This window comes from Elephas maximus, chromosome 25 (assembly GCF_024166365.1).
Source record: "Elephas maximus indicus isolate mEleMax1 chromosome 25, mEleMax1 primary haplotype, whole genome shotgun sequence".
NCBI classification, from domain to species: Eukaryota; Metazoa; Chordata; class Mammalia; order Proboscidea; family Elephantidae; genus Elephas; species Elephas maximus.
The window spans coordinates 24,349,213-24,363,646 of NC_064843.1; the positions used below are offsets into that span (position 1 = coordinate 24,349,213).

The 14,434-nt window shown below is 39.0% G+C and overlaps 1 protein-coding gene across 4 annotated transcripts in view; it reads right to left on the reverse strand.

The window, feature by feature from the left end:
- STK4 (serine/threonine kinase 4) overlaps positions 1-14,434 on the reverse strand; it is a 100,345-nt gene that overhangs the window by 41,724 nt on the left and 44,187 nt on the right. For all 4 annotated transcript variants that reach the window (XM_049868827.1, XM_049868829.1, XM_049868830.1 and 1 more), the window contains one exon: positions 5,769-5,926. In XM_049868827.1, coding sequence (XP_049724784.1) covers positions 5,769-5,926 — 158 coding nt within the window. The remainder of the gene's footprint in view (positions 1-5,768; positions 5,927-14,434) is intronic.

Sequence of the window (14,434 nt, forward strand, 5' to 3'; positions counted from 1 at the left end):
CATGTCTTTTTAATGCTATCTGTGATGAAACAGGAAGTTTGCATAAAGCGCTTCTGCCACATACTGACATATGATGGTTGTCTTGAAGAAAAGCACTTGGAGAGCTGAGCTGCAAGCTAAACTAGCTGCTTCTTTCACAGAACACCATTTTTACTTGAAAGAATGACTGACAGACAAAATGGGATTATTCAGACTTCGGGAGATGACAGGTATTTTCTTCAAAATGAACAGAGTAATATTGTCTCTTCAAGGAAACCAACTGCGAGTATTTGCTGCCAATGATAAAATCCAAGCTTTCAAGTGAAAAATCAGAATTTTGGAAAGCTTGATTCCACCACTTAACATAACTTGAGTTTCCCAAATGCTTGGGCTTTTCTGACGGTGATATCAAAGAATGTGATTTTTGTTTATATTGTATAATGAAATGTGCCAACATTTGGAAGATCTATGTAACTCAGTGAACCAATATTTTCCAAACAACCAATACATGATGTTATAAAATCATGTATGAGTAAAAGTTCCATTCAAAGTACAAGACAGACCAATGGATTTTAATGTGTAGAGTAAGAAAAGTTCACTGATAATGGTTTTGGATTCTACACTGCAACTAACCTTTAAAAAACCACCACCACTTGTTGAGTTTCAGTGTATAGTCAAAGAAGAATATCCACAATTATCTGAAAAAGCTATTAAAATACTCCATTTTCCAACTGCATACCTGTGTTAGGACAGATTTTCTTCATATACTTCAACCAAAACAATATATTACAACAGACTGAATGCAGAAATAGATATGATAATCTAGCCTCCTTCTATTCAGACATTGAAGAGATCTGAAAAAATGTTAACAATGCCATTCTTCTAATTCTTTGTGTTTTGGAAAACATGGTTATTTTTCATAAAAGTAAGTTTATATAAATTAATCAAAAAATTTTTAAATAGGTTTATTATTATTTTAAATAAATTAATAAAATTAAACGTTTCAATTTGTAATTCAGTAAATACTGTTAGATAGAACTGATATAAACAAAAGCTCTTCGGGGCCTAGAAAACATCAAGACATCAAGACGCAGCCACAAAGGCATTAATTTTAACATGAGTAAACAAAGCATCTCCGTACCACATCAGTCATGATTTTAAATTACAAATAATAAGGCAGCAATAATTCTTGCCTCCCACCAAACAGCACATTTTTAAGTATATAGCCAAAAGCAAAAACTACAACCTAATAAAAACAAAAATGAATAATTGACTATGTCCTGACAATTCAGTAATGCGTCTTTATAAAAATCCAAAGAAATCTCTACTTCCCATCAGATTTGGAGCCCTGACACAGGACAGAATGGGAAAGATAAAAAGTTTCATGAGATCACAGACTGTTGTCATCCACCTGGGAAAAACCCAGGACTAAAGTTTACCCTTCTCTACCACAAAAAGCCAGGTGAATGGCATCTAATTATCCAGAGAGTCCAATCAATCAATCTCATTCAGGCTCTGTTACTTTCATCAAATTAAATTTGTATCAACATTTTGGTAGCTTTGTCCCCTGATGGACCCATCACCTCTTAACTTCAGAGGGACACTAGCTCTCTGTGCTGCATTAGGATTCTATTTTTAATTTCTCCGATAAATCAAGGGAAAATCTAAAAGAGAACTAAACATTTCCAAAAACGTAAGGGCATACTGGGCACTAATTTACTCTTACTTCACTTGAAGGTCTCTCCTTCAGTCCATTTCCCCTTCCTTACACACCCACACCCTCTCTCCCCCCAAACACAGTTACGCAGTACTTCCTGACCCTTCTACATTCCTTAATGCCTCCACAGACACACTTCTCTCTGCCCAGAGTGTCCTTTCTCTCCTTTTCTGGCTCAAGAATTCCTATTCATCTTTCAAAATACACTTCAAATGAGGCTTCTTGGTGCCTTCCCTAGGGGTTCTTGCTCCCTCTTCTGGGCTCCTATAGCATTCTTATATGTACTTTAACCAAACGAAACCAAACCCGTTCCCATCGAGGCGGTTCCAACTCATAGCGACCCTACAGGACAAGGCAGAACTGCCCCATAGAGTTTCCAAGCAGTGCCTGGTGGATCTGAACTGCCTACCTTTTGGTTAGCAGCCGTAGATCTTTACTATCACACCACCAGGGTTTCCATATGTACTTCAGGAACAGAATTTATCAGAATAGCTTTGAGAGAGGCCATACGATGGAGATGGTTAAGAGCATGTGCTCTGGAGCCAAACTGCTTTGGTTCAAATCCTTGCTTTGCCACTTACTATTTGTATAACCTTAGTGAGTTCCTTACCCCCTTTAAGCCTTACTTTATCACTCATAAAATGGCAATAATAACATTACCTACCTCATACAATGGTTGTGAGGACTGAATTAATATACGTAAGGCACTTATTAACATTCTAAGGTATTAATAAAATACGAATATATCCTTATCTCTGAATTTCTATAGTACTGACAGGAAAGAAGGAAGAAATGTACACAAAGATAAACTACACTCTAAAAATCTTTTAGATTAGTGGCTTGTAGACTTTAATGGGTAGAATCACCCGGAGAGCAGGTTAAAATACAAGATTACTGGTCCCTGCACCTCAGAATTTCTGATTCAGCATGTCCAGAGTGGGACCTGAGAAAATGCATTTCTGACAAGTTTCCCAGGGATGCCAACACTGCTGGGCCAGGGACCACACTTTGAGGACTACTTTTTTAGACTACTGATTCAAATGGTTGCTTTGAGATTAAGATAAGAGCTATATATCAAGAATGTTGTTGTCATTAGGTGCCACTGAGTCAGTTCCGATTCACAACCTTATGTACAACAGAACAAAACATGGCCCGGTCCTGCATCACCCTCACAGTCGTCGTTACACTTGAGCCTATTGTTGCAGTCGCTGTGTCAATCCATCTCGTTGAGGGTCTTCCTCTTTTTTCAATGACCCTTTACTTCACCAAGCATGACATCCTTCTCCAGAGACTGATCCCTCCTGATAACATGCTCAAAGTATTTAAGACGTAGTCTCCCCATTCTTACTTCTAAGGAGCATTTCTGCTGCTATTCCGAAGGTTTTCACTGGCTAACTCTTTTCAGAAGCAGACTGCCAGGTCCTTTTTCCTAGTCTGTCTTAGTCTGGGAGCTCAGCTGAAACCTGTCGGCCATGGGTGACCCTGCTGGTATCTGAATACCAGTGGCATAGCTGCCGGCATCACAGCAACACACAAGACCCCACAGTATGACAAGCTGACAGATGCATGAAGGATCAAGAATGTTAAGGCATTAAAAGCAGTTTCCATTTGTGTTCTGGTACTTTTTGGTGTAGCAGCTCACGTATCTCCCCACCTCAATTTTCTTTCACTGGTTAGTTTGAAATTCTCTAAAAAGAGAATAAATTCTCTTGAAATTCACAAGGTAAAATAGAATAACATTTTATACATAAAGATGGGTTGGCTAAGGCACAATGTGGGCATATACCCATCCAAATGATATAGTGCGAGGGTCCCAACATCATATACCCACAGGCACCAGACAGCTCAGCCAGTTAACATAGAGAAGCAAGCCAGGGATTGTGGAGAACTGGGGAGGCCATGCCCACAGAGGGCAGCTGCTACTTCGCTCCAGACACCATAATCCAATAATGTAGGTCTGTGATGGCTAGATCATCTAAGTTTTCAAGATAAGCTAGAGATCCAACATTTTATGTAAGATGTCTCAATTTTTAAACATAGGCAACTAATTAAAATATTTTCAACACTGTACAGAATGCACAGAAATGTCTGCAGACTGGAGGCTGTGAGCTTATGACCTATAGCTTAGAGGGAAGTCTCAGGGCTTGTCTTCTGCATGGACCAGGGCTAATACAGGTTGGCTATGTGCTGACCTATCCACTGTGCTCAAGGGCCCACTCCCTCCAGCAGCCATCTGCTTCCAAAATAAAAGCACACTCTCTAAAGACCTACTTAAAGCCCTTTTGTAGAAGTAGCTTGCTCATCAAATATGGTCTCTGCCAATGATCTTTGTATGGAAAAACCATGGCGAAGAAAAGTGAAGTCTTCATGCATTGGAAAAACTGATACACAAACTATAAAAAAAAATTTGTGTATCAGTTTTTCCAATGCATGAAGAGGTAGGATTAAAATGACTAGAATTTTAGGATTAGTAACGTCTACATTAACAAAAGAAAAAAATTAGGCTTAGAAATTCTACCACAATGATGATGTCATTAGGTATCTGGCAGTTATTTAAATACCTTTACCTAAGACTTGCTAAACTGAGAAAACCAGCCCTTACAAATTCTTATAAGAGAACTACACAGAAACATGGAAGAGCAAGTACAGTAACTCAAGTCTCCAGGGTCTACTCTGATTAATAGTGGCAGCCTGGGGCACTCTCCTCTCTGGCTGTCTCCCTGTGTCTCTGTCTCCCCTCCATCCAATCTCCCTTTCCTTATTTATATTTTCCATAGCACTTATCACCATCTGACACACTAAATATTTTACTTCTTTATTTCCCTTCTACTAGAAAGGAAGCTCCATTAGGGAGGGGCATTCGTCTGTTTTGCTCACTAATCTATTCCCAGAAAAGTATCACATACATATTGGTGCTCAAAAAACACAGCATAAATAAATGAATGAACAAGTAGATGACAAAACAAATGAGCCTGGGTTCTAGCATGGGTTCAGCGACTAACTGGTTAAACAGCCTTAAGTGAATTACTTTGGTCTTCAAAAGATTTCTGTCATTCGTTGTATAAACTATGACATTCCTCACACTTTACAAAAATAGGAAGAATGGCATCATTTCCTCTAGGCCAGTCAGTTGGGTAGTAGGAAGGCAGGACTAGAAAGGCTTCCCAGAGTCCAAATTCAATGGCCAACCTAAGCTCTTTTATAAACAACAACAGCACTATAACAGCTGACTAACAAACTTCAGAATTTAAGAATGCAAAAATTAAAAAATTCTTAAAGAGAAAATTATTTACACTCAGAAAAGGAATGTAGATTGCTTACCTTAGGTTTCTCCAAAATTTTTATTACCTCTACTCACTAAATCCCTGTGAACATTAGTAAGTGTCTGTGGTTGAGGGAAAATGGTCCATAGCAAAGACAGGAAAAACAACTAGTTTTTCAGAAGAAAGTTTAGAACAATTTAATATTCATCCTCCGATAAAAAAAAATCCTCTCAGACAGCCTAAAATTAAGAGAAACTAAAAAAAAAAACCATTGCCATAGAGTCAATTCCGACTCATAGCGACCCTATAGAACTGCCAATCTTTTGGATAGCAGCCAAATGCTTACCCACTGCACCACCAGGGCTCCAGGGTTAGCAAAACAACAGACACTGCAAAACAGCATCAACTGCTCTCCAGTCTAATTCTTAAATACAAAATCACAATCCCAAATAAACTACTGAAGACAGTTACAGCTTTTGATGGCAGAATATTTCTTTTATCATTAACAATTTCAAACTTGACAAGAAGAAAAACGGTAAGTGAATAAAAAATTTTTAAGGCAAAAAACAAACAAACAAACAAACTACCAACCAGTGGTCCTAGAACTGCTCAGATGTCAGTCAAAATGCTGCTCTCTCAAACTGATAAATGCCTCAGCCCAGGAGCTGCTGTCAGAGATGGTCAGGGGAGACAGAAGCTGCCATGAGGAATTGCCCAGGCACTTCCAGCGAACTGACAGGGTTAGATGTGTGATACTTCAAGTAATTTCCCTCAGAAGTCATAACCACTTGACTTCCAACACTACTTACAAACTCATAGTCTCCATCCTGTGGTACTTTCCAATCTGAAGAATTTTTCAGTGGGCCAGGTACACTCTTGCCAAAGCTGTTGATCTGATTTTCCTTTTCTTTTTGTTCAAAGTATTCAAGGAAAGATGGTTTTGCAGGCTGCATGGTCTCATCTCTTCCTAAAAACCCAGAAAAACAGAACATGAAAAGGGATGCTCGTATTTTAAATATGTTTAAAAAGGAGATCTCTCTCTGGGTGGGCCACAGTCTGCATTAGTGGCTCTTTTGGGTAGACAAGGACTCCTTCTAGAATCTAACGAAAACTACAGAAAAATGCACAGATGCTTATGCAAAATATTTCTCACAGAATCTGACAGGATTCACGGTCTCCCTAAAATCCATGCAAAGATCTCCCTTTTTCCGGATGGAAAGGCTTAGGTGATGCAGTGACTCTGAATAAGCTGCAAGTAATACTTTTTTGGGTCTCTGATGGCAAAGAGTTCCTATAATATTCAGACTGAAAACAAAGAAGCAAACAAAACCTATTTATTTAGCATTTACCAAGTGTGATACTCTCCACAGGCACTGGAGCAGGGAGGTGGGGTCAGATAGCAGGGTGGCTTCCCCTGATAACCTCATGATCTGATTGGATTAATGAGAAAAACATGCACGAAAAAGAATATACAAGTGGATCATCATTCATTCACTCTATGAAATACTATGTAACTTTTAAAATGTTCTTTCCAAATGTTCTACACAAAGGGTGAGAGGAAAAAGAAGATATCATATATACGGTATGATTTCAACTCTGTCAGAACACACACACAGGAGAAAAAAAGCACGCGACTGAAAGAAAATACAGTAAAATGTTAACAGCATTTGTCTCTGATAGAAGGATTACAGGTGACTTTATTTACTTCCTTATATATATGTTTTCAAAAACACAGTACAGGATAAATATTAAATGAGTAGAGCTGATGATAAAAGTCACAGGTGCCCAAAAGCTGGCATGATCATGCAAGCTGGGGCAGTCAGCGAAGACTGGTAAAGGAAGCCTTAGGCTGGCCTTTGAATAATCCCTGAGAACAGAACTAATGGCTACAACTAATGACAGAAAGAATGGTTGTACCTGGCATGGCTTAGCAACCGAGCTAGCTAAATGGACCTATTTCACATGTTGACCTATTTTTGTGTCTGTGATTAGTATCCTAACATCAGGAAGTGCAGGAAGCTTTGCTAGTGCTTCCTGTGAACATGCAGGTTTATACTACCCTTTTCCCCAGTAACCAGAATGTTCTGGATTGAATTGTGGCCCCCCACCCCCAAAATGTGTGTCAGCATGGGTATGCCATGACTCCCAGTATTGTGTGATTGCCCATCATTTTGTCATCTGATGTGATTTTCCTATGTGTTGTAAATCATACCTCTATGATGTTAATGAAGCGGGATTTAGAGGCAATTATGTTAATGAGGCAGGACTCAATCTACAAGATTACGCTGTGTCTTGAGTCAATCTCTTTTGAGATATAAAAGAGGGATGTAAGCAGAGAGACACAGGAACATCTTATCACCAAGAGAGTAGTGTCAGGAGCAGAGAACATCCTTTGGACCTGGGGTTCCTGCACTGAGGAGCTCCTAGACCAGGGGAAGCTTGATGACAAGGACCTTCCTCCAGAGCTGACAGAGAGAGAAGGCCTTCCCCTGGAGCTGGTGCCCTGAATTCAGACTTCTAGCCTACTGGACTGTGAGAGAATTTCTGTTTGTTAAAGACATCCACTTGTGGTATTTCTGTTATAGCAACACTAGATAAGTAAGACACAGAAGAAAGGCCTAGAAGGTCCAGAGTCCTAAGAAGCTGATGGCGAGGTGTCTAGAAGATAAATAACAGCAAGTGCTTCTCTCCTGGTACCCTTGTTCCATGCAATCTTATCTCCTGACACTTGCCTAGTACAGTTTCGAGCCAGCACCCTGATTGCCTCTCAGATGTTTGTTACCTATCTCACTATCACAATTGCCAGGTTCAACAGCAGCCAATCCCAGTTTTGACCATTTCCAGATGCTGCCAGTAGCATATTTCACTGTTGCCTCCTCACTTACTAGGGACTAAAAACAGCATTTGTTAGGACCAGTCAATGGGTATGTGGTCAATCTGTGTTTTGCTTTGTTTGCTCTAGGTGGGATGTTAAGTGTTTTTCAAGCTTATTGTGTTTAATTTTCAAATTAAATTTGTTATTACTTCATAATATATTTCTGCAGAAACTACAACAAAATAAGACTTGTAAAAGCAAGTGCTTGGGATTTGCCAAGAAGTCAGGAAGCTATGCCCCTTTGATCAGTCCCCTCCTCTGGGACCACCAGAAGGGAGGACAGACACAAAATCACCCACATGAAAAGATGAGTGCTCAGAGAGCCTTCTGGAGCCCAACAACTTAACAGTATTACTTTCGACAGAGGCAGCATACTTTTATATAAAATAGCCCAACTACAGAGAGCAATCGGTTGAACAGAATGAGAAGTCCAGAAACAAAACAGAAAGTCCAAATGGCTACCCAGTTGTTTGGGAAAAGATTAAGCTGGATTCATACTTCATACCTTGAATCATAAAAACTCCAAACAGATAAGATATCTAGTTGTAAAAACAGAAACCATAAATACTAGAAGAAAACATGTGTGAATTCATTTAAAACCTGGATGTGGAAAAAGATTTTCTAACTATGACAAAAATCCAGATGTAAAAAAAATAGATAAAAACCTTGTGTGTGGTAAAAACATCATAAATTTTAACAATAGGCATACACACACTATAGCCAAGACAAAAGATAATGACAATCTGGAAGAAAATATTTACAACAAATATCACAAATTTTTAAAATTTTTAGGAATTCATTATATAATAGGGAGGTAAGCTCCCAATAAAGAATTCTTAAAATCAAGGAAAAAGGACAAAAAAAGGTAGAAAAAGAGTTAAGTTTTGAAAAGATATCCAGCTAGTCCTTAAACATACAAAAACATGGCTTGGGTTCACTCACAATAAGAGAAACTCAAATTAAAACTACTCAGAGGTACCATTTGTTCATGTTTCAGACTGGCAAAATTCAAAAGCTTAACAACACACAATCTGTTGTAACGGCTACAAAATCATATACCTAGTATGAAAGGGACTTGACAAAACCTAAGTATCAAAATATGAAATGGGGGAAGGATGGAAGAACCCCGTGGCACTGTATTTGAACTGGAGATATTAATAAAAGCTCATGATTAGGATTTAAGGCAAAACGGATGTCAGAAGAGACTCCGAAACTTGCTCTTGAATGCAGAGTAGCAAAAGCAAAAGGAAGAAATGATGAAAAGCTGAACAGAATATTTCAAAGGGCGGCTCAAGAAAACAAAGTAAAGTATTATAATGATATGTGCAAAGACCTATAGTTAGAAAACCAAAAGGGAAGCACACACTTGGCATTTCTCAAGCTGAAAGAACCGAAGAAAAAAATTCAAGCCTTAAGTTGTAATACTGAAGGATTCTACAGGGAAAACATTAAACGACACAGGAAGCATCAAAAGAAGACGGAAGGAATACACAGTCACTGTTCCAAAAAGCAATGGTCGACAGTTAGCCATCTCAGGAGGTGGCATATGATCAGGAACCGACGGTACTGAAGGAGGAAGTTCAGGCTGCACCGAAGGCACTGGTGAAAACAATGCTTATGCTCCAGGAATTGACACAGTAACAACTGACATGTTTCAACAAACAGATGCAGCATTAGAACTGTTCACTTGTCTATGCCAAGAAATTTGGAAGACAGCTAACTGGTTGACTGGAAGAGATCCACATCTGTACCCATTCCAAAGAAAGGTGACTCAACAGAATGTGGAAATTATTGAACAATATCATTAATATCACACATAAGTGAAATTTTACTGAAGATCAGTCAAAAGCAGTTGTAGCAGTACATAGACAGGGAACTGCCAGAAATTCAAGCCGGATTCAGAAGAGAACGTGGAATGAGGGATATCATTGCTGATGTCAGATGGACCTTGGCGAGAAGAGAGAATAGCAGAAAGATGTTTACCTGTGTTTTATTAACTATGCAAAGGCATTTGACTGTGTGGATCATTAACAAATTGTGGATAACATTGCGAAGAATGGGAATTCCAGGACACTTAGTTGTGCTCATTCGGAACCTCTGCATAGACCAAAAGGCAGTCATTCGAACAGAACGAGGGGATACCACGTGGTTTAAAATCAGAAAAGGTGTGCATCAGGGTTGTATCCTTTTGCCATACTTATTTGATCTGTATGCTGAGCAAATAATTCAAGAAGTTGGACTGTGTGAAGAAGAACATGGCATCAGGATTAGAGGAGGGCTCATTAACAACCTGCAATATGCACATGACACAACCTTGCTTGCTGAAAGTGAAGAGGACTTGAAGCACTTACTGATGAAGATCAAAGATCATAGCCTCCAGTATGGATTGCACCATTCATACATGAAAACAAAAAAAACCCATTGCTGTCACGTCAATTCTGACTTACAGAAACTCCATAGGACAGAGTAGAACTGCCCCATAGGGTTTCCAAGGATCAGCTGGTGGATTCAAAATGCTGATCTTTTGGTTAGCAGCCAAGCTCTTAACCACTGCACCACTAGGGCTCCCTTTAATATAAAGAAAACAAAAATCCTAACAACTGGACCAATAAGCAACATCGTGATAAATGGAAAAATGACTGAAGTTGTCAAGAATTGCATTTTACTTGGATCCGGAATCAATGCCATGGAAGCAGTAGTCAAGAAATCAAATAATGCATTGAATTGGGTAAATCTGCTGCAAAAGACCTCTTTAAAGTGTTAAAAAGCAAAGATGGCACTTAAGGACTGAGGTATGCCTGACCCAAGCCATCTATTTTCAATTGCCTCATATGCATGTGAAGGCCGGGCAATGAATAAGGAAGACCGAAGAAGTCATGCCTTTGAATTATGGTGTTGGCGAAGAATACTGAACATAATACCATGGATTGACAGACGAATGAACAAATTTGTCTTGGAAGAAGTACAGCCAGAATGCTCCTTAGAAGCAAGGATAGCAAGACTTCATCTCCCATACTTTGGACATGTTGTCAGGAGGGAATAACCAGTCCCTGGAGAAGGACATCACGCTTGGTAAGGTAGAGGGTCAGTGAAAAAGCGGAAGATCCTCAATGAGATGGACTGACACAGTGGGTGAAACAATGGGCTCAAGCATAACAACAATTGTGAGGATGGTGCAGGACCAGCCGGTGTTTTGCTCTGTTGTACACAGTCGGTGTGAGTTGGAACTGACTGCGCAGCACCTAACAACATGTATATATATGTATATATGCATATGTATATTTCCAAGCTTTTTTCATTGAAAGAACTTGAAGCAAAGCAATGAGCACACCGAAGCACCCAGATCTTACTTTCCAAATACCCTTCCCCACTGATCAGAACTAAGGCTTCTTTAAGAGAAATGGCTGCTTCCAGGTCTGGGAGAGGAAATGTACAAAATGAGCTTGGAATACCTTTTTGTGCCAAAAAAACAAGCAAGTGCTTAAGAACTGATGGAGACATATCTAAAGGACTCTCTGAGCATCAAAATGAACACACTGAATAAAAGAGAATCTATGCACTCAGAGTGATACCCTCCAAGTGAGGGCAGGCTGGCAGAAAAGAGAAAGCTCTTCTTTAGAAAACTCACCATTTGACAACTGCATTGTAGTTATAAAACAAAATATTCTCTTTCTTAGGAAATACACGCAAAAAGAATATTTCCGTTCTTAGGACATATCACTTCATGTTTGAGAGTAAGTTACATATAACATACACCATTCTCTCAGTGCTTTTGTCATTTCACGTCCGTTTATCCCTTCACTTTTATACATGCACAGAGAAATGACAGAAATGAGTTCATAAACAACAGTGGCAACTTACAGAAAGAAATGTTATGTAATTAAAAACTTTTTTTCTCCTATCGAATTTCTACAAAAACGGTAGGGACGTCATTCTTTAAAGGAAAAAAAAAAACCATCATACACAAAATCAAAATTGTGTAATCACTACAATAGACTTCGGTGGTGCTTCATTAATTCCTTTCAGCTGCACTGCAGTTGGGCTGTACAAATTCAAGTCTTTAAACCAGGGATGAAATACTGAAGATTTCATTTCTGGGGTCTAATTTTTTACACCATGTCACGAAAATCAAAGCAGCATCCGTAAGCTAGAGTATGAACATTTGCCTAACTTCCATCAGTGAAGATAAGGAAGCGAGGACATTTGCTTTCCCCGTATTTGCGTTTTTCTCTTGGTTGATGATAGCCACTTAAAGCTTCTAGTATTTTGGGAGATGAAACACTGTTCTTTGTCTCTTTCAACAACTAAAGGTCAGAAATGAGAAATTCTATCTAAAGTTTCTTTGCTTTCACCTTTTGATATCAATGTTAGGGGCCTTATTACATCTGACATTTATTAAAAATCAAAGTTCCAAAAACTGTAGTGAATTGTGTAATAAGAGAACTTTTAATCTAGTCACACATTCATATATAAGCTAGAAGCAAAACTCACACATGCATTAGAAATTTAATTATAGTGAAATGATTAGCCAAAAGGTGTAAGACATTACCAAAAAAAAGCTAAAACCAATTCTGGAGACAGTATAATACACTAGAAAAATTCCTAGCCTAGGGTCTTCAAAAAGATCTAGATTCTAGTCCTGATTACGTGATCTTGGGAAAATCACAGGTTTCCAATCTGCAAAAAGAGGACACTGGACCAGATCATTACTAACGCCCCTTGCAGCTTTGAAAATTTCATGATTCTATAACTTGGCAGCAGCTTATAGAAACGTATTTATGCCCCAGCTACTGATAATCATTCAGAAGAAGTCCTTATCCCTTGAGGGACAACTGATAGTCTGTAATCTACACCACAATTGATTTGCATGGGCATAAACTAGAGACCAACACGAAAAACAGTTAGAATTCAATTAACAAATATTTCAGGGACATGACTGTCTCTGATTTTTTTTTTTTTTTTAAACAAATGGAAGAAGTGGCCAAATTTTTCTTAACCCAAAGTGTAAGAAAAGATTTTCTACAGATGGAGGTTATGCAAATATTTCATGTAACTAAAGCTGAAGAAATGAATCCATCAACTAATAGTGGAAGCCAACTAAACTGGCCAGAAACAGTATACATTCAAAAATAGGTAGGCAAACCATGTATTTATGGATTCCAGAAATTAGTTGCTTACACTATATTGTTTCTTTCTTTACGTGTGACATTGCATCACTGTTGGATTAAGGTGATATGGGGGAGACAGCATTCCTTAATAACACCAGAATTAAACAGTAGCCCTGCTCTTAGTCTGATTCTATATACTGATCATAATTCTCGGTAAATAGATCTATATTTCTATCACAATTAGTATCTAAGGTCAAGTGCTTGCAAAAATGACCACAATTATTTCCTCCTGGTATTCGTGCCCGCCCACAATGGCCCAGAACTAGGCCCTGTGACTTGCTTTGGCCAATGAGACAGTAACAAATGTACCAGGAGCAGAGACTTGAAAAGTGCATGTATATTCTACCACCACGTAAATAAACCTGAGCAAGCCTGCTAGATGGTGAGAGACCTAGCCTCAGCTGAGGCCTTCATAAATCAACCTGCCCCACCTGCTATCTCACCAGCTGACCCACAGACAGGAGCCAACTAGCCCAAACCAGCTAGAACTGGCTGAGGCCAACCCATGGAATCCAGAATTAGATAAAATGGTTGTTTTAAGCCTCTAACTTCTGGGGTAGTTTGTTATGCTGCAAAAGCTATTGATAAAATGCTTGTCTCTATTTCACTCTCTCACACATGCACACATACACACGCCACTATATATCCATGAAAAGAGTTCTTTCAGAACTTAGCTTCAAGTTCAATTAATATTTACTGAATATATTCTAAGTTTAAGGCTTTTTATTGGGTGCTTTCAAATGATGTTCTCATCCAAACCTCATGGCCATCATGTACAGTAGGGGGGTTCAGGCTTTCACTTATTAGACACCTAAATCTGCTGCTATTGAGTTGATTCTGACTCACAGCAACCTTATAGGACAGAGTAGAACTGTCCGATAGGGTTTCCAAGACTGTAATCTTTACGGAAGCAGACTGCCACATTTTCTCCCCATGGAGTGGCTGTTGGGTTTGAACCACCAACCTTTCAGTTAGCAGCTTCATGCTTAACGACTGAGCCACCAGGAATCCTTTATAAGATACCTACCAAGGCCCAAACAATGTACAATTTCACTTAATCCTCAAAGAACCTCTTGAAGTATATATTATTATTCACATTTTATAAATGAGAAGTTTGCCTAAGATTTCACAGCTAGTAACTGGCAAGGTCAGGATTGAAACCCTGCTCGTCAGGTCTGAAGTCTGGTGAGCTGCATCTCACAGTGCAAATTCTCTGAAATCAAACAGAAGATTCTGGACACGTCAGAATTGCCACTGAGTGTAGAAAGAGCAGGGGGAATGGAATTTTCCCAGGAAGCTTATCCTTCAACTTTTCTTTCAGAACCCTTCAGCTAGGTGATCAAGTCCGCGGGTCACTAGTCTGTCAGGACTGAAAAGCTTAAGAGACTCATTCCATGCTGATTAAAGGCAATGCTGCCCCCAGGGCTCAGCT